The following is a 20,661-nucleotide window of genomic DNA, read 5'->3' on the forward strand; positions in this document are numbered from 1 at the left end:
AATTAATAAAAAATGTAAAAAGAAATTAATTTATATACCGTATTTTTCGGACTATAAGCCCGTTTTGAACCCGCGGCTTAAACAACAAAGCGGCTTATTTATGAATTTTTCCTGGGTTTTTCCTGGTTTCACAAACTTCAAGCCAAAAAACTGAACCCCATAACATTAGACCAATGAAATTTCCAAACGGAAACGAAAAAACGCACCTCCCCTGTGTTCTGAGCTGCACGGCTTCGGGAGAAAAAATGTTTTTTTTTAAACGCACGACGCTGCCAAAAGATAAACTCCAGAGAGAAATTGTTGTAAAAGGAAGGAGGAAGACAGTGAACAATGACTTTCTTGGTCGGCTACTGTTTAGATACAAGCCGTTGTAACGTGTTGAGTCTGGGTGAAGGGAGAGCTCACTAACTACAGTTTCAACAGAAATCATATGAGCACAGACAGGTTTCCAAAACTCGTGCTTTTTTATTTTTCTTGGCAACAGCGTTACGGGTTAGTCAAAGAAACTTTGAGAAATGAGCATCAGAAAAAAATAAGGACATATTCCTCAGTCTTACACACACGCAGTAATACCGGAAAAAAGCAGTGCCAGGCTATTCCCAAAATACCGCTCTGCTCTTAAAGAAGCGCAACATATTTTACCCATTACACCCTGTGTAACGTGTCTTTCGTTAAAGCCTGTGTAAAGTACATTAGTGTAGACACTTATAGACAGGTGCGGCTTATTTATGTTCAAAATAGAGTGTTCAATAAATGTAGTGGATGTGGACATTTTAAAGGCAGACTAACAGGTCTTTGAGGGTCAGAATTCTAGCTGATAGACAGGTGTTCAAATACTTATTTGCAGCTGTATTATACAAATAAATAGTTAAAAAATCATATATTGTGATTTCTGGATTTTTATTTTTTTTTAGATTATGCCTTTCACAGTGGACATGCACCTATGATGACAATTTCAGACCCCTCCATGATTTCTAAGTGGGAGAACTTGAAAAATAGCCCGGTGTTCAAATACTTATTTTCCTCACTGTATATATATAAAACGTGAGAAGCTCAGGTTTAAAATATATAGACTTACAGTAAATGTTATCATATTGAAAGCAGACTATTCAATCTGTGTAGTAACCAACACACAATGGTTTGATTTCTCCAAAAACTCCCGCAGATTTAATTAAATTTTTTTAATTGTATTTTAGTTTAGTTTTTCACCATCATTCCCACTCTACACACCCAAATACCTTTAAAATCTCTTAATCTTAGCCGCAGTAAACTGCTAAATTTACTGCCAGTTTGTTGACTTACAACAACTTCTAATGTCAACAGAGAGGATCGATATAAAACAAAAGTTTATAGTGCACAGTGTGTCCCGTTTGATTTAAGAGTTTTCCTTCGTTCCTGTCCTGTGGCGAAAACGAATGCAGTTGCAGATAGCAAATAGGTCTTTATTTTACAATACGCAGGTAGCACACAGTCCAGTGGTTTAAAACATATTGGCAAATAGAACTGATTAGGAAAAACAATCTCAAAACCATAAGATATTGAATTCAATTGAATTAAATGTTATCATTTTTCCCGAGCAGGGACATGTTTGTGCCTGTATGTTTATCCCTCAAAAGCAAACCAGTGTTGATATGGGCAAGGAAAAAAATCCCTGAGATGGTATGAGGAAGAAACCTTTAGAGGAATCAGACTCAAGCCACCTAGTCGTCACCCACTCTCCCAGCTGTGAGGGCTATAATAGACACAGGTTCACACAAACTAGGACACTTGAAGATATAGAAAATACATTCCTGAATACAACAGCATACTTTGCACTATTTCAGTTTCCTTGTTAAATGCTGTTGAGCTTCTTCGCCATTTCTTCCCCCTAGAATAAGTTAGGAAAATAAACCTTAAAAAAGCAGAACCAAACTTTTAAATACTGTCAAGTAAAATCAATGCTAAATATTACATTATCGTATGTTGAAAAAATGTAGTTGATGTTTCCACAAGGAAAAAAACCCACTAACTTGCAGTGATCAATAGTGTGATGAAGCCACACTCAGGCTCCACCCACACTCAGGATGTAAAACAGAGAAGTCCATCTGCAGCACTCTCAGTAACACACTCACATTCACATTCAAACCTCCTGGTTCTTTTGCGGATTACTGTTTTAATGGCGCCATTTCTGACTTTTTGTTTTTTTTTTATAACCATCTTTTGTTCGAAAGTAAGTATTTCACCTAACTCTGAGAGAAAAAAGTGATTTACGTCTTTTTGTTAATTAGAATTGTGTAACGTTTCCTTCATTTAAAAATAAATGAACAGGTAATCACTGTTGAAGCAGTTGATAGAGAGATGCAGACACTCCATCGACAGAAAAGGGAATGGTTCATCCCTCCAGTGAAACTGATGGAGAATGAGGATTATACCAAAAAAACATATATTGCAAAGGTGAGTACAGTGTTTATATTGATTACCATCAATGAATGATCATCTCTATACAACATTGTTACATTTTTACTTCTCATGAAGGGCACAAAAAAGACATTGTAATCATTGTGGCAAAAAAGTTGATAATATAATAATAATGCTATTAAATATATTGTAGTTCCTAAAGTAGTACCACAGTCTCAGTATTGACTTAAATTACATTTAAAGTGGATATATCACCCATTTTTCAAATTCCTGGTTGAATTTTAAACACTACCAAACATTAAAAGCTTCTAACAAGGATTTAGGATTGTGTTTATGCCACTATAATCGTCTGGTTACTACCGTGTTTGATTATTATTAATGCTAAGCACAAGCTGAACCCGACAAAGAGTCGGTCAAACAGTAGCCAACTTATTTTCAGTTTAATGACATTTAGTCAGCTTGTGAAGAATACCTGAGGACAAGAACATCAAGGAAGTTGAATTCAGATTAAATTCAGAATCTATTTATTATTTTGACTTTGACACCACTATCAAGTTTTGTTTCAAAATGGTTGAATTGGAAGTCAAAAACTACATCGCTTTATTATAATTGAAGAAATTTCTTTCATTTTCTTTACTATAATCAGTTATAAAACCATATGATAGTGGCAATGTTTGTTGAATGTTTTGTCCTTAATTGGTACCAATACATGATTTTAGATTAGTGTATAGTGTATGTCTATAGTAGAGCAGATATAAACTACTAAAATACAGTGATCTTTGATTTGGTCCACCATGCCATGTGAGACGTGGAAACTATATTGGAAACATACCATTGCTACAGAACTTGTTTCACTGACCTCTGTTAAATAATAAGTATGAACATTAAAAACATTGCTGTATTGAAGTTTTGGCAAGTTACTGTGCCATTAGTTTAGCACAAGTTCTAGTTCCTGTCACAGACACTGAGCTTCATTGATCTGATTATGTTTTTGGAAATCATTCACAGTAGTATTAACAGATTGGATTAGCCTTTAAAAACATTTACCAGATGTCTGCTAAATTGGACATGCTGTATAAGAAATAAGAAGCATACAATGGATCGTTTTTATCGATAAATGTGGGTTGGTTAAGTCTCAACAAGAAAATCATGTCTAAATTAAATTAAATTAAATGTATGTCTTACAAATTGAAAATTCCAAAGAAAAAACACCACGAGCATTCCTAGCAGGTCAAGTAGAACAGTTTAGTTTTATTTTGCAATGTTTTTCAGTACCGTGTGAATGCATCACTGAGTTTCGCTTTAGTCCAGGCCGAAGATAAGAGCGATAACATTATAAGAATAACCTGAAAATTATGTTCACAGATTGTTTTTTTCTTCTTCTATTATAGGCATCTATTTTTTTACACTACAAAATTTTGTCAGAATAAAACAACTGATTTTATCAGAGCCATTACCAATGTACCTGAAGTTCTCAGGAATCAAATGAGCAACAGAAATGATGTCTCATTGGTTAACTATTTTATGAAGATTTACATGAGGAAAAAAGTCACAAAGAGCAAATTTAATACATTTCTATATTAAACTAAGATATAATATTTTAACTTGTAATAACTTTTTTTAGTTAGCTTTTTAGTTGTTGTGTATTTACCAGTAAAAAAAGCTGAATTCAACACGAGTACTAATAATAGGCAACTACAGGATGCTTATTTATCTAAAATGTGAAATCTTGTCCCCTTTGTACATAAATCAGGAATATTCTTGCAAAAAAATAATAAAATATGACTTTTCTGGCTGGACATGCTTAATGGTATCTATTAAGTGTTATTCTTTCTCTAACTCATAGCAGCTTAATGAATAGAGAATCCTACAAACCCGATTCCAAAAAAGTTGCGACATTGTGCAAATAAAAACAGAATGCAATGCTGTGGAAGTTTCAAATTTCAATATGTTATTCACAATACAACATAGATGACATATCAAATGTTTAAACTGAGAAAAAGTATCATTTTAAGGGATTTAAAATTTCATGGCATCAACACATCTTAAAAAGTTGGGACAAGTTGCTCAAGTTTAGGAATAGGAATGTTGTCCCATTCTTGTCTATCACAGGCTTCTAGTTGCTCTACTGTCTTAGGTCTTCTTTGTCGCATCTTCCTCTTTATGATGCGCCAAATGTTTTTTATGGGTGAAAGATCTGGACTGCAGGCTGGCCATTTTAGTACCCGGATCCTTCTTCTACGCAGCCATGATGTTGTAATTGATGCAGCATGTGGTCTGTCATTGTCATGTTGGAAAATGCAAGGTCTTCCCTGAAAGAGACGACATCTGGATGGGAGCATATGTTGTTCTAGAATTTGGATATATCTTTCAGCATTGATAGTGCCTTTCCAGATGTGTAAGCTGCCCATGCCACATGCATTAATGCAACCCCATACCATCAGAGATGCAGGCTTCTGAACTGAGCGCTGATAACAACTTGGTTTGTTCTTATCCTCTTTAGTCCGGATGACATGGCGTCCCAGTTTTCCAAGAAAAAATTCAAATTTTTATTTGTCTGACCACAGAACAGTTTTCCACTTCGCCACAGTCCATTTTAAATGAGCCTTGGCCCAGAGAAAACTCCTGCGCTTCTGGATCATGTTTAGATATGGCTTCTTTTTTGACCTATAGAGTTTTAGCCAGCAACGGCGAATGGCACAGTGGATTGTATTCACCGACAATGTTTTCTGAGAGTATTCCTGAGCCCATGTTGTGATTTCCATTACAGTAGCATTCCTGTATGTGACACAGTGCCGTCTAAGGGCCCGAAGATCACAGGCATCCAGTATGTTTTTCCGGCCTTGACCCTTACACACAGAAATTGTTCCAGATTCTCTGAATCTTTGGATGATATTATGCATTGTAGATGATGATAACTATAAACTAAATTTTTCTCTGAGAAACTCCTTTCTGATATTGCTCCACTATTTTTCGCCGCAGCATTGGGGGAATTGGTGACCTCTGCCCATCTTGACTTCTGAGAGACACTGCCACTCTGAAAGGCTCTTTTTTTATACCCAATCATGTTGCCAATTAAATTGCAAATTGGTCCTCCAGCTGTTCCTTATATGTACATTTAACTTTTCCAACCTCTTATTGCTACCTGTCCCAACTTTTTTGGAATGTGTAGCTCTCATGAAATCCAAAATAAGCCAATATTTGGCAAGACATTTCAAAATGTCTCACTTTCAACATTTGATACGTTATCTATATTCTATTGTGAATAAAATATAAGTTTATGAGATTTGTAAATTATTGCATTCCTTTTTTATTCACAATTTGTACAGTGTCCCAACTTTTTTGGAATCGGTTGTATAACTAGAGAACAAATATTGCTTCACTGGCTGAAGTATATATCAGAGCACTACTGTAGCTGGTTAAAATATATACAGTTAGCTATATAGTTTGGCTTGCACTTTAAATGGCCTAATGTTATACGTATTTCAAGGTAGCTCTTGAAATCTAATAGTAAATGTCTTTGGAATATAACATTAGTACAAGGTAAAAGATGTAATTCAATGACATAAATAAACAATGACCAATAGATATTCATATATAGTCATTTTTTTCACAATGAAATTGTTCAGAAAGCAAAAATAATAATTAACCCTTTATAATTCAGTCATATGATGGTCTGGGGTTCAAGACCTATTATTGCTCTAGGGGTACTGTATCAGGGCTGATCCCAGCTACCAGGGGTCAACCAAAGGAATTTCAATCTGCTGTTATGTACATGTTTGGATGCAATTTTGAATTTTTGGTGTAATTTTTTTAAGTCAAGTTCAATATTCTTTTTGGAGAGATTCTTCCATTTAATGCGCTTACAGAGGCCTCACATGATGTACCTTTCCATTTGGACATAATCCTTCTGACACTAGGATAATACATTTAGGAAGATTTTTTTTGGCACTGGCCTTATAACCCCTGATAAATAAGCAGAAATAATTGTCCTTTTTTTTTTGGCCTAATGTATACATACAATTGCTGTACTGAAGTTTAATTATACATGTCTTATTTTAGATTCGTTCAGATGAAGAGACCAGGATGAATATTGAATATTCTCTATTAGGAGATGCAGTGGACGAAGGATTATTCAGCGTAAACAAAAAGAACGGACATGTCAAGATCCATGGCATCTTGAACAGAGAGGAAAAGGCTGTTTATAATGTAAGTGTATTCTATGTATGGCTGTGAGCAACATCAACCACAATTACGACCAGTTTCTAAGAAAGTTAGTGATTTCAGTGAGGTTTATTGATTTACTAAAAGCACTGGCCTCTTTACACCTCCAGGACCCCCCCGTTCAATCTGAACCTTGGGCTACTATCTGTGTGGAAATGTGCACGTTTTTCACATCCCTTTTCCCACCTTGTTCCTTCCACTTCCCGAAGACATGCTGTTAGACAGTTTTGCACTGTTAAGTTCCCCGAAGTGTGATTAAGATGATATGAGGAGTATGTCTGTTCACGTCCTGCATTCCTGAGATCTCTGCATCCACTCTAATTTTCCACTGAGGATGAATGGATAAATAAACTAATGAACAAAAAGAAAAATGTAATATTAAAAAGAAAACCTGTGCATTCCTATATACTTACTATAATCATTACACTAACCATCCATTGTTTGTGGGTTGGAGGAAATGGAGAACCTGGAGGTAATTTATACAGATATGGGAAAAACATGCAAAAGTCCACACAGACAGTGAACTGAGCTGAGGTGTAAAGGGTACTACCATACCACCTGGTTAAAATGATGCTTTTAAGCTATACTGTGGTTGATAAACTTAAAATAATGACTAAACTATCTGTAAGTGCACATGGTAACTATCATTTTATTTGGTGCTCATATCATTGAAGTTATTAAAACATAATTTAAAAGAATTAGTTTGGTAGACTGGGTTGGTTTATGGATGTGGTGAGGGAAGACATGCAGGTAGTTGGTTTGAAAGAGGCAGATGTAGAGGACAGGGGTGTATGGAGAAAGATGATCCGCTGTGGAGAACCCTAATGGGTGCAACCGAAAGAAGAAGAAGAAGAAGTTTGGTAGACTGAATTAAGCTACTATAGAGCAAATAGTGCTCACAAAACCCTAATTTGCATGATTTCCACAGTTATACTTATGAACTCTTGAAATTGCGTCTGATACACCTCTGACAAATGCCTGGATGTTTTGCATTATAAATTTTTAGAATTCGAATGCAATATGGTTTGACGCAGTGTAGACAAATATTGACTGTGTGCTCATTCAGCTCAAAGGGAGAGCTACATTCCCAGATGGATCGTGTGCTGAAACGGATCTCAATTTGAAAGTCGTAGTTGAAGACCAGAATGACTGTGCCCCTGTGTTTGAGATTCAAATGGTTGGATTTGTCGACGAACTCAGTGAAAAAGGTACATTTTTTTTTACCTTTTCCAAAATGGAGCAAATTTACTATTAGCTTCTCCAAGTTCATTATTTCTTTATAACAATGTAGTATTTCATCTTATAACACAGATATTGCGAACAATTTTATTATTATTATTATTATTATTATTATTATTATTATTATTATTGTTATTATTATTATTTAATAGTGACACGACATGTCCTTCAGTTTAAGCTTTATACTTTCATTAAATGTTGTGGAACATCTCCAAAGACATGCTCCAGTTCCTGTTATCACCCAATATAAACATCAGCCTTCCCTCTTCTGAAGACAAAAGACTCACAGTCTGTTTTATTGTTTTATTTTATTGTTTTATTTCATTTTTGTCCAGGCAGCTACAAATTATAGAAAGAATTTTCAGTGTCATGAATGGCCATGTCTGTAATATCTTGGAGAAAAAAATCTAAAGTCATTCATCATGACATTAATATTACATCATTAGATTTTGTATTGTGATTTTATCGATCCAATTGATGAATCGTGATACGCCTCAGTTGAATTGTTAACACTCTGTCTTTCAGACACCTACGTAATTGTCGTCACAGCCTCTGATGCAGATGACAACACAACAGCTAATGCAAAGATTGCCTACCGAATTATACAGCAGGAGCCAGTTGGAGAGATGATGTTCAACATCCACAGATCATCGGGTGAAATTAAAGTCAGAATAAACACTCTGGACCGTGAGGTAAGAGCATCGATAATAAATAAATGCAGAAATCACACTCGCATAACAGTCTTGTTGAAAGTGCGAAATTTCAGAAAGAAAAAAAAAAAGAATCAAATACAAGTTTTGTTCGAGAAGTTTAATATACATTGCTTTTTATATCTGTCGTATATAGTTTTATTTCCACCTTTATTTACCTGGATTACGTTTTGGAGACAAGGTGAGGGAGGTGTGATTGAGATGGTTTGGACATGTGCAGAGGAGGGACATATCAGTATGAGGATGCTGAGGATGGAGCCACCAGAAAGGAGGAAAAGAGGAAGACAGAGGAGGAGGTTTATGGATGTGGTGAGGGAAGACATGCATGTGGTTGGGGTGAAAGAGATGTAGAGGACAGAGAAGGATGATCCGCTGTGGCGACCCCTAATGGGAGAAGCCTAAAGAAGAAGAAGAAGAAGATTTACCTGGATTAAGAAAAAAATAAAAATTGTTTGGCTTTATCTCATACTAACGTGAGGGTGTGAGTGAAATCTAAATTTAAACCTTCAAAGTTATTTTATTATATGACAAAAATTAAGTATTAAGCAACCTGTGCATTTAACACCTACTACCACAGCCTATTTGCAAAATTAGATAAAAGATTTTTATGCATATTGAAAACACTGTGAGAAATCTGTGGCACACCTCCATACACAATATCTTAACATCTTCCAGGGAACTGTTTTTTTTGGGGGGTTGTTCAGCTCCACACCACAAGATTCACAGGTGACTACAATGAACATGTCAGAAACATGATTCTGCTATTATTAAAGCATTATTGTTTGGATATAGGATAGGATAGTTCAGTTGGTAGCTTAGTTGGTAGCTCATGGGCAACAGTGGTAAACAGTGGTATGAGCTCACAGTGGACGTGGTAACTGTGTATCATTGCCTTGCTTGGAGATCATGATTCGGGTTTCGGCAGTTGCAGGCAGATTTTTATTGAAAATTTTCATGGCTCCTATTAGTTTAACTGCATTAGTAATTGCAATTAGGTTCATTTCAATATAACTAATTCTCATTTTTTACTTCAAGCAAACTTTTGCCTCATCTGATCATACAACTCGCTTTCAGAATCAATGTCTGTGCCCTTTGACTTCTGGGTAGTAGTACTTTTTATTTCTTCTTGTATATCTTCCAAATTGGTTTATTTTTGCATAAAGTTGGTATATAATTGTAGCTTTGGACCTAAAAGTATTATCAATGCACTGTTCCTTCAGCTCAACACCTTCAGGTTCCTTTTGCTGATAGATTTTATGCTAAATGTTTCACATAGAACTAGAAATACCCAGTGTGTATTACACAGCCAGAGGAAATGTTGTAGACAGTCCTTTAAATGCCCTTTTCTGTTGGAGAAATCCATGTTCTCCCAAAAGCATTATAATCCTGAATCACATCCTCAAGGCTGTACAGAAGTTCTACTGATATTTTTAAATTGAGTATTTAAACAAAGCAGAAGTCAAAATCATATTTTATATTGTTAATATTTATAGGCTATCTATTTTATTTTTCATTTTTCTGTTTTTGCAAAGAAACAAGAAACGTACAAACTGATCATCATTGGTACAGACATGGATGGATTTAATTCTGATCCTCAAAACAGACCATTGACAGGAACAGGAACTTTAACCATCAACATTCGTGATGTTAATGACAACGTACCTGAATTAGAGGACACCTCTGTAAGTGATTTTTTTCCTATGAATTCATATGTGTCATGTCTATTACCAAAAATATTAATACAATTTACATGCAGCTATTGGCAACAACTTTCATTCATTGAATATAAGCATCCTGGCACAAGCATTTGTAGCACAGCAATGTTTCAACCGTTCACACGGAAATAAATGGTTGAATCCTTCTTCTCACCATTCACGTTTGGTGTTTTGCAGTACAACTGTACTGTTAAAGAGACTATCAGGAATGTGGAAGCGATTCGGCTTAAGGCCACAGACAAGGATAAGCCCTACACGGAAAACTGGGAGGCTGTGTACACAATCATCTCAGGAAACGAGAACGGTTACTTTAACATCACCACGGACCCCAAAACTAACGAGGGAATCCTGATAGTCACTAAGGTAAGATAAGTAGACAATTTACACCAGTGGCACAACTGATGAACACACTGTCCATCCTTAAAAAGTTTTTTTCACATGACAGTCCTAAGTGAATCTGAATCTGGAAATACTGGAGGTATTTATTGCAGTTATTAAAGACTGAAATGTTGCTGGAACTGAAGGTTTAATGACATAATAATTTTTATTTGTACAAGTAAAGTATTCTGTCATTTTGGCTAAATTTGGTGAGCATAGAATGTGTTAGATTATCTCTGATTTTCTTTTGCAATAATTAAACCCTTTAACTATAAAAAAAAAATGTAATAAAATTCTGACCCTCTCTGTATAGATTTTCTTAATGTACACATTCCAAATATAAGGCTCATTACTTAAATGTATATACAATAACCCAGCCATTAGGGTTGCGCAAAGCCAGTGTTCACTAAATCCCAAATCCGGATAATGGGGAGGGTTGTGTTAGGAAGGGCATCCAGTGTAAAACATGGTAAATCAAATATGTGGATTACAAACTTAAATTCCAGAAAGACAGCAGGGAAAAGAGAAGCATTGGAGTGTGGAGGTTAGGATCAGAAACAAAATTCTGAGGATCGAGCCACCAGGCAGGAGGAGGAGGAAGGCCAAAGAGAAGGTTTATGGATGTGGTAAAGGAAGACATGCAGGTGGATTTCAGTAGTGAGTGAAGATTGTGTGGTGGTAACAACGTCACCTGGCGTTGTGTTAGCATATTGGTCGTATTTCCACTCACGTACTGTACAGCTGCCTTACAACGCAGATGCACTGTTATCGTGCTATCTACGACTCGCTCTCCTTTACTGCCGTACCCAAAAATGTATCACACTACTGATTTAAAACAAGTCTTCGAGCTCTTGTGTGTTGTCTAAACTTGCTATTCTTGTTTTGGATCTGCTTTTTCTTGATGTGATAGTTAGCGTTGAATTATCACACGTGCCCCCTTCTGGGAGCCTGTGACTGAGTGTATTCTTCAGAGTACACGAACCAAACCGTGACGCCTGTACCGTGAACCTGCACCATGACGGTTCGGGACGAATACATGTATCGTTACACCCCTAATATATAAGTATATTAGCATTATGCATTAAATTAATTATATGTATTTTTCCTATAATTGTATATACTTTATAGACAAAAGTTTTTGTAGGTGAGGTTAGGAGGCCTGGGGTGCAGTCAGCATTATAGTTCAGCCCAAAGGTTCAGTAGGGTTCAGTAGTGTTGAGGTCTGAGGTCTAAAGCAGGTGTGCCACTGCTCCACTGCAACCCATGTAAGGCATATCTTCTTGGATCTGACTTTTGTGCATAGGGGTAATGTCATGCTGGAACAGGGTCAGGTCTCATAGTTCAAATGAAGGGAAAACGTAATGCTACTGCATTAAGGGAAATCCTTCACAACTGTCTGCCTCCAACTTTAATTTGATTGTGATTTTTGATCTATAACATGAAATAAAAGTTAAAGTATTTTAACATTATATTGTCAAAGTATAAGGCCAATCTATAAAAGATATCATAGTGTGTTTATATAAAATGACTTGAATTTTCACTTTTTAATGATTAATTTATAAAAATTCTGCCTTGATACTGTGGAGTGTGACCTTATTTTACCATTAAAATTTGCCATAACTGTTAGCATTAAACTGCATACAAAGTGCAAAACCACAAATCATGACTAAATCTACTCATCATAATGTCAGCCAATACCTATAGCATTTATTTCTCTACTAAAAGGAGCTGGACTATGAGACCATGAAAAAGATCGACCTGGTAGTGGTGGTCAACAACAAGGCACCTTATCACAAATCAGTGGTTCTTGGCAAGCAGAAGACCTACCCCGTTAAGATCAAAGTGTTGAACGAGCTTGAAGCACCTTTTTTCCAACATCCGGTGAAAGTCATCTCCATCACTGAAAACCGCACCACTATTGACCTGAAGAAGGTCATCGTCACATTCACAGCCATGGACAGTGATACGCTGTTAACTGCCACTGATGTCAGGTGAGAAATATCAACTCAAATTTCTGGAAAGTGTTAAATACATGCAAATATAGGTATCTTTAAAATTCTAACATGACCTACTATAAGCAATATATAAAACATTAACATATCCTTTATTGATCTCCAATGGAATGGATGGGAATGGTGGATTTTATCAATGAAAATGTAAAGACTTCATTTTGGTTCAGTTGTTAAAAGCTCTGGTTTACAGATCAGAACGTATTAACTGTATATTAATCTACTGTATGTGATAAATGATTCTTATTCTTCTTTAGCTTCTTCTTTTCGTTGACATTTATGTAACCATTTGTTACTATTATGGGTTTATCAAGGAAATAAAAAAAAACCCAAATCATAAATTTCTACTCAGACACTGATAAGAGAGCTGATGTTCTTTCTCCCTTTACTTGAACTAAGAGACCGAAACCTGTTCCAGCATAATAATACCCTTGTTCAAAAAGCCAATTTAATGAAGATCTGCTATAGTGGCCTGCTATAAAGCTCTGACCTCAATCTTACTAAGACGAATTGGAACGTTGCCTTCACACCAGGCCTCACCTACATCAGTATCTGACTTTTACTAACACCCTTGTGGCTGTACAAGCACAAATCTCCACAAACGCACTTCAAAATCTAGTGGACCATCTTCCCAGAAGAGTAGAGGATAATAATAATGATCAAAATTATTATTATTAATCCTTATTTCATTTTTTTTGTAGGTATTTAAAAGGAGAAGATGTGAACAATTTGGTGAGCATTAATGAGCAAACAGCTGAGGTCAGACTGAACAAATATCCAGAACACAAGTTCTTGAAAAATGGAGAATACACCGCCAAAATCGTATGTATCACCAATGGTAAGTTCAGAATGTGTAACATGGAATCAAGTGATATAGATAACTGGATCGGGTGACTATAACTATACAAATGAAATATACAAAGAATTAACAAACAATGATTTTGTTAGTATTATTGAATTTATTAGTAAATTATATTTTTATTCTACCTCAAGTGACAACACCAATAAGCAGTTACCGAGAAAACTTTCCATCCTGATCATACAGCTCTTTTTCTGACAGTCACAATGTTCTGAAACTGGAGACTCCTTCCATACATCTGAAATATCTCCTTACAAATAACTTTAACATACAAGTTATTATATATTTTCCCCAATTAAAACACAATATCAAATCTATTAATTATTAGATTTTGATTACTTCGATAATCATTTTAAGTCCCAATGTAGCTGTAGACTGGACTCATTAATATCAATCTGAGAATGGCAGCTGCACTTCTGCAGGAGTTGCTCTTATTTAAAATGCATTAGCACTTTCTGCCATATCCGAACAGAGAATTCAACAAATTTCTGGGGGGTTTTAATCATATATGGAGAGAATGCAATTATAATTATTATGCATAAAACATTAGTGCATTATAACTACTTTAGAAGGGAGATACATTAGAAATGCAGTTAATAATGTTTTAGATGTAATAATACTGTATATTGCCCTGTATTTCATGTTTCACACATATTCACAGATGTTTCACCAAAAACTGCAACGGGAACACTGGTAATTCAGGTGCAGGATTTAAAAAACCACTGTCCTATTCAGATCAGCCCACATGGAAAAATGTGTTATGGAGACAGTGTGGTGTACGTCACAGCCAAGGATGAGGGGAAATACACCAATGCAAACAGTTTTAAATACAAAATGGTTTCCAAGGGCACAAAAGAGAACTGGAGCTGTGAGAAGCACAATAGTTAAGTAAAAAGCTCTTTTCATGCAGTAAAACTAATATAATGTAAACACTTAATTTAACACCTCATAATTGATTACAGCAACAACAGTCATTTTGCACAGCCAGGAGATCCTGTGGCCAGGATACTACACAGTGGGAATTGTTGTACAAAATCAAGAGGAAAAGTCCTGTGAGGTTCAAAAGCTTCAGATAACCGTGTGCACATGCACTGAAGCAAAAGTGTGCCAATATGCGAGACAGTCTGGCACCAGTGCTGTGCTGGGAATAGGTGGAGTTCTGGTATTTCTGCTAGTAATCCTGCTTCTCTTTGGTAAGTACCATCATCTCAGCTTTTTTCATGTTCCTTTCAGTTCTGTGAATTTGCATTGAGCTTGATGATAAGATAAGATATACCTTTATTCATCCCACAGTGGGGAAATCTCTCTGTTACAGCAGCAAAGAAAAAGAAATGTGCAAATATATAAAATAAATAATATGCAATGACAGAAAGGATGCAAGTGTTTTAGTAAACCAGAGGTTGGATTTAAAAAAATAGAAATACTGTAAGCACGACGACATCAAAGAGTAAGGTGGATATAGAGAGTCAAAAACTAGAACAAAACAGTTAGACGCAATTAGATAGCAAACCAATAAAAGGAGAAAACAAGCTTTTAAGCAGCATAAGGCCACTCTTCCACCACTTTCTTTATTTAGCTGCAACCTCAGGGAGGCCACCTAAGTACTTGAACCCGCTGGTCCATGTGAGTTTGGCCATTGGGATTATTCATTATTATATTATGTGTCCTGTGTAGGTCCCCTGGTGGTCTAGTGGTTAGGATGCGGGGCTCTCACCGCTGCCGCCTGGATTCGATCCCCGGTCAGGGAACCAACCCCAGCCACTTTCAATGGCGGTCCCAAGCCCAGATAAATAGGGAGGGTTGCGTTAGGAAGGGCATCCAGCGTAAAAACATATGCCAAATCAAACGTGCGGAGGATCCGCTGTGGCGACCCCTAACGGGAGAACCCGAAAGAAAGTTTTTATATTATGTGTCCTGTGTACCTCCTTCACCTGGGATAATGCAGTCTTAGGATTTTCCTTAGGCAAAGTTATAGGTCAAAGCAATAACACCCTATCAAAATATAGATGCAAGCAGAAATTGTAGGACCCAGCACTGGACCTTTAACAAGTTGGCCCCTGTTTTGAGAGAGAAAGATCAGAAACCAATAAGGCCATGCCAGGCGGAAGACTGTGCCGGAAACCGAAGTGCAATGCACGATGTTTAATGAAGAACAAAAGACTGGTAGGGAAATGGAGGTTATATAGCGTGGAGGCTGATAAGTGCCAGGTGTAGATGATTAGCAGGTAGGAGAGCTGCTTGGAGTGATAGGTGGGTTAGGTGAAGGTCTGGCTGGTGGATCCCTGACAGGCCATCATTTATATTTACGCCATTTGGCAGATGTCCTTTTTCAGGGTGACTTACGTTTTATCTCATTCATACAACTGAGCAGTTTTGGCAGCTTGGTGTGGCCAGGAATTGAACTCAACCTCCAATTTTTTGGGGGGATACTACACTTGAGCTTTATCGTGGGGCTGTATTTTGTGGACCTTCATAGTGTCTGCAGGGCATAGACAGTCATTCTTGTTATTGCTAGTGTCCTCTGGAAGTAATTTTTTATTTATTCCTACTTCCTTGTTTTAGCAGGAATGGAGACTACACCAGAATTCTGACCACTTTACATCCTTACTCTTATTAAAAACAAAAATTGGCAGAATCTACAAAAGACACTTCATCTTCCACTTTTTTTGCATTTGTGCACAGTGTTTATTCTCAGGCTAGTGAGCCCCATTTAGTCTTTCAGTGTAGATTGTGGGTTTCACTTCAGTAGGCTCACTTCCTTATCTAGGCCTAGTTCTACAACTCTGTGGTGTCTTTAATTATGTCTTGGGTCCGTGTACTCAAGAATGCTTTCTGGCATCTGGCTTATTGTAGATTATCCCAAGATGCCATTACTGCAGAGTGATTCCAGTACATGTATTCATCATCTGTGATGATTCTGTATATATATATATATATATATATATATATATATATATATATATATATATATATATATATATATATATATATATATATATATATATATATATATATATATATATATACATATATTTATTTGCAAAGAATTAAAATGAAATGAGGTGAGTAATGGTTGATATATTTATGGTCCATTGCATTTTTTTTTTAAATATTGGAGTTCTACGGTTTTACTAATCAAAATTAGACAGAGAGCTATATTAGAGTAAGGGAAGTTAGTGGAAAAGGAGGATGTACTGTATGCTGTTTTAGTCAAGTTTTAACTGCCTGAAACAATAAAAGCTGTTCAATGATTTCGCAGCAATTCTGATGATTTTGCTGTTGTGCGAGTGTCGAAGAGGTTTTAGGAAATTCCAGGCCTTTCCCTTTGAAGAAGAACAGCGACACATCGTCTATCACATCGAAGGTCGAGGAGAAGATCAGGTAGTGTGTGTTACTACTTTATTTTAGGCTCTCAAGTAGAGCAGCTGTCTAAAAGCACTTCTTCTTCTGCAAGCAGTCCAGGTTGAGGTGGCTTGGCAAGAAAGCTAAACTTAGAACTACGCATATTCTTTTTAGTTTATGAAGAGTTTTTTTTCTGAAGGTTAAATTTATAGGCACAAATATGAAAATGTATTTATTGATTTAGTGCTTTATTCTAGTCAGGACACCTATGGCTACCGGATTGTTTTTTATTGAATAGGTAAATGTTAATAAAAGGGATAAAGTGGCTACTTGTGGTCTAAACTTTAATGAATCAACAAAATAGCATGGACAACAAAAGTAAAAACTATAACTGTTAAGTATTGTTTGCACCTTGAAATAAATAGCTTAAAAAATGTGCAATATAACAATTTTTCTTTTGATAAGAAAGTAAGAATGCAAAAATAGATCATTTTCAAACTTTTCAGCACTCATAGAAATACATGAATTACTTTAAATACTTTTTTATATTATTATCTGAATGAAAGATTTTAGATTCAACTATATGTATTGCAGTGCTCCCTCTAGTCGTAACAACTAGTAATTGCATCAAGGGATTAACAAAAAAAGTAAAATATTGTGACCACCAAGTGAGCTGTGAATTACTCTTTTAAAAAAGGAAAAGATTTGAAAAGAATTTGTAAATGTTAACACTATCAACTAAACATCTGGACACTTTTTTTTGTTCAAATTTCGAATTCCTTTTTACGGTATTTCTCCTTATTTTTCTAATGCCTTCGTGTAGCATTTTACCGTATTTTTCAAATGCCAATCAACAGGAAGTCATACAGGTTTTGGCACAGAAGATGGGTGGCAAATCACTCAAAAGATAGAAAGACAAATTATTTAAGATGGTGGATATACAATTTTAGGCAGAGACATGAATTGTTATGTCTGTGTCTACGTTTGACCATTCGATGTGCTATACTACCTTTAGCATGTGTCTATGTTCAGCTCACAGGAGACCTTGCAATAAAGCTAAACAAATTCAGGGCAAGTAGGTTGTATGAAGGACTATGCATTCATTTAAACCCAGCCACACTATCTGAGGGAAAGTTGCCGTGAGTGATGCAAGCTGCACCATGGTTAGCAGATTTCTGTTATCTCCCCAATGCCAAGGCCATCCATCAATGGGAGTCCAGGAACACACAATTGCCCTTGCTCTTGAAAGAACTGACTTTTGTTGTTCTGGTTGTGTAAGAGTTGCTCAAATTCCACCAAAAAGGTAAACTGCAGTGTTTCTCTTTCTGTTTCCTCAGGAACTAGAACTGATATCTCAGTTGCCTGTGAATGTAGCTGCTGGCAGCAGTGGGCAATTTATAGATGCATGTGAAGACTGGAGGAAATATGGATGGGAATCTCAAGAGGAATACATAAATAACCATTTGTTAATCAACCAATATGAGGGTGATTATGTTGATAAAAATGCAACTACTCTAAGTGGAGGACCTTTTGAACATGTTGGCACCATCGCAGGCATGGCTCTGCCGCAAACTTTCTTTCACAAGTACTATGAAAAGGTTGGTACGTTTTTACACCTAGAAGGAGAACAGAAACTCTATATAAAGGGGACAACCACAAACATAGACTCCAAGATGGCGGGTGTGTATTAAAAGTGTTCTAATGTATTGTGTGTTGTTGCAGAAAACACTGGAGCTGATGATTCAGGAAGGTAGTACAGATGAGCTGCTGGTGTCTGACTATGAAACGTGTGGTTCAGTCACAAGCTCTACAGACTGTCTTGGCTGTTTATATGAAGAACACAATCTGGATTTCCTTGATGACCTCGGGCCGCAGTACAAGGTGCTTGCCGAGATTTGCTGTGGATCAGTCATCGAACCTGAGGTCAGGTCCACTCATACACCTCCCAAAACAATCTCATCCAGTTCACAAGTTGGCGTCAAAGTGGAAAGTGATGGTGGTGGTGTCCAGAGTGAGGTGATCTCTGTCTCTGCATCCAGTTCATCCACCACCACGGAAATCACATCTACAAATTATGGAGGGAATATTAACAGTGGAGGTGCAACAACAACAGCCACTGCAGGTCAAACCCTGCTTGTCCAGCAGCCTAATGTTTACCTTTCCTCTACCCCTATGTACATAATGGAGCAACAGCATCAACCCACATTGTATCTGGCCTCTGGTCCAATAATGGGTGAAAGAAACATGGCACTGGTGGAGAATTCCAATATGGCAATCACTCACCAGAACACCCTTCCCTGGCTGAGGCTGCAGCAAGCAAACTCCAGAGTACAGGTGGATCAGGGTATTGAAGGCACAGTGGTACAAGGGTTCTCAGGTCACCTTGAGACTCAAGGAGCTGCATTTGGTTCCATTCATGTCATCAAAAACCAACTAATGCAAACTCAGACTGAGTTAGTGAACGATCAAAGTGGAGAGATCATGGTTTTAGGAAACTCATCAGTCATCCCTAATTCCCTTTCATTAGCCTAGCAAGATGTGCCTCTCATTTTTGTACCAAATGGTATCACACACAATGAGATGTAGGTGGAAAGGTTTACAGTTTAAAGTCAAGCTCCACCTCCTAATGCAACCACAAACTCACACACATTTCAAACACATAGATGTATTTTCATGAATTTAGCCATCTGTCCATCTGTAGATCTGTGCAAAATATGCCTAGTTGCTTCTTCGGGACAATGTCAATTGATAAGTGCTATACAAATATACAAGACAGACAACACAAGACAGTGTAGGACAAATATACAAAACACAAAATAGCGCAGCCAGTAAACCTGCTGTATATTACACAGTGCGGTGTGTAAAAGAGTACAGGAGTGAACATTTGAATGGGAATAGTATCTGTAAAACTTTTTTACATCTTTATTATAACTCTGGCCTCCGGATTACAACTGCAATTCCAAAAAAGTTTGGATGCTGGGCAAAATGTAAATAAAAAAAGAATGCAATTATTTGCAAAAGTTTTTTCTCTGCACATTTTTTCTAAATGAGCTTCGGCAGAGAGGATGGTGGCATTTCTGGATCATGTTCACACTTGCCTTTTTTTTTGCATGATAGATTTAATCTGAATTTGTGGAGGTTATGGCAAACTGTGTTCACAGACAATCATTTCTGGAAGTGTTAATAAGCCCAGTGATTTTATTACAGAATCATGACTGTTTTAAATGCAGTGCCACCTGGTGGCCAAAAGATCATGGGCATCCAATATTCATTTTTGTCCCTTGTACATTGTGTACAGAGATTTCTCCAGATTATTTGAACTTTTAAGTCTATTATGTATTGTGGATGATGAGATATTCAACTGTTTTGCAATTTAATGTTGCGGAAAATGATTCTGAAATTGTTTAATCATTTGTAGGTGCAGTTTTTCATAGATTGGTGAAGCTCTAGCCATCTTTACTTGTAAGAAACTCTGCCTCTCTAAGATACACTATACCCAGTCATCTTACTGACCTGTTGTCAATTAACCTAATTAGTTGTGAAATGTTTCTCCAACTGTTTAATTGTAATAACACTTTTTTCCAGACTTTTGTTGCCCCGTCCCAACTTTTTTTTTTTTTTTTTAAATACCTTCCTTTTTGTGCATTTGAAACATTTCCTCAGTTTAAACATTTTTCACCATTTTACATTCTGTTCTGAATAAAATGTGTTTATAAGATTTGCAAATCAGTGTACAGTTTACACAGTGTCACAACTCTTTTGGAGTTGGGGTTGTATATACACAAATT

The 20,661-nt window shown here is 36.5% G+C and overlaps 1 protein-coding gene across 1 annotated transcript; it reads left to right on the forward strand.

The window, feature by feature from the left end:
* Positions 1-2,112: 2,112 nt before the first annotated feature.
* LOC124387805 (desmoglein-2-like) lies at positions 2,113-19,876 on the forward strand. The gene is made up of 14 exons (XM_046852399.1): positions 2,113-2,209; positions 2,308-2,433; positions 6,460-6,606; positions 7,688-7,829; positions 8,386-8,552; positions 10,103-10,252; positions 10,463-10,648; positions 12,389-12,654; positions 13,374-13,510; positions 14,193-14,414; positions 14,494-14,724; positions 16,791-16,912; positions 18,211-18,471; positions 18,596-19,876. The coding sequence occupies exons 1-14, from the start codon at positions 2,156-2,158 to the stop codon at positions 19,403-19,405; spliced, it is 3,021 nt and encodes a 1,006-aa protein (XP_046708355.1). The 5' UTR covers positions 2,113-2,155; the 3' UTR covers positions 19,406-19,876.
* The last annotated feature ends 785 nt before the right edge of the window (positions 19,877-20,661 follow it).

This window comes from Silurus meridionalis, chromosome 6 (assembly GCF_014805685.1).
Source record: "Silurus meridionalis isolate SWU-2019-XX chromosome 6, ASM1480568v1, whole genome shotgun sequence".
In the NCBI taxonomy this organism is placed as follows: domain Eukaryota; kingdom Metazoa; phylum Chordata; class Actinopteri; order Siluriformes; family Siluridae; genus Silurus; species Silurus meridionalis.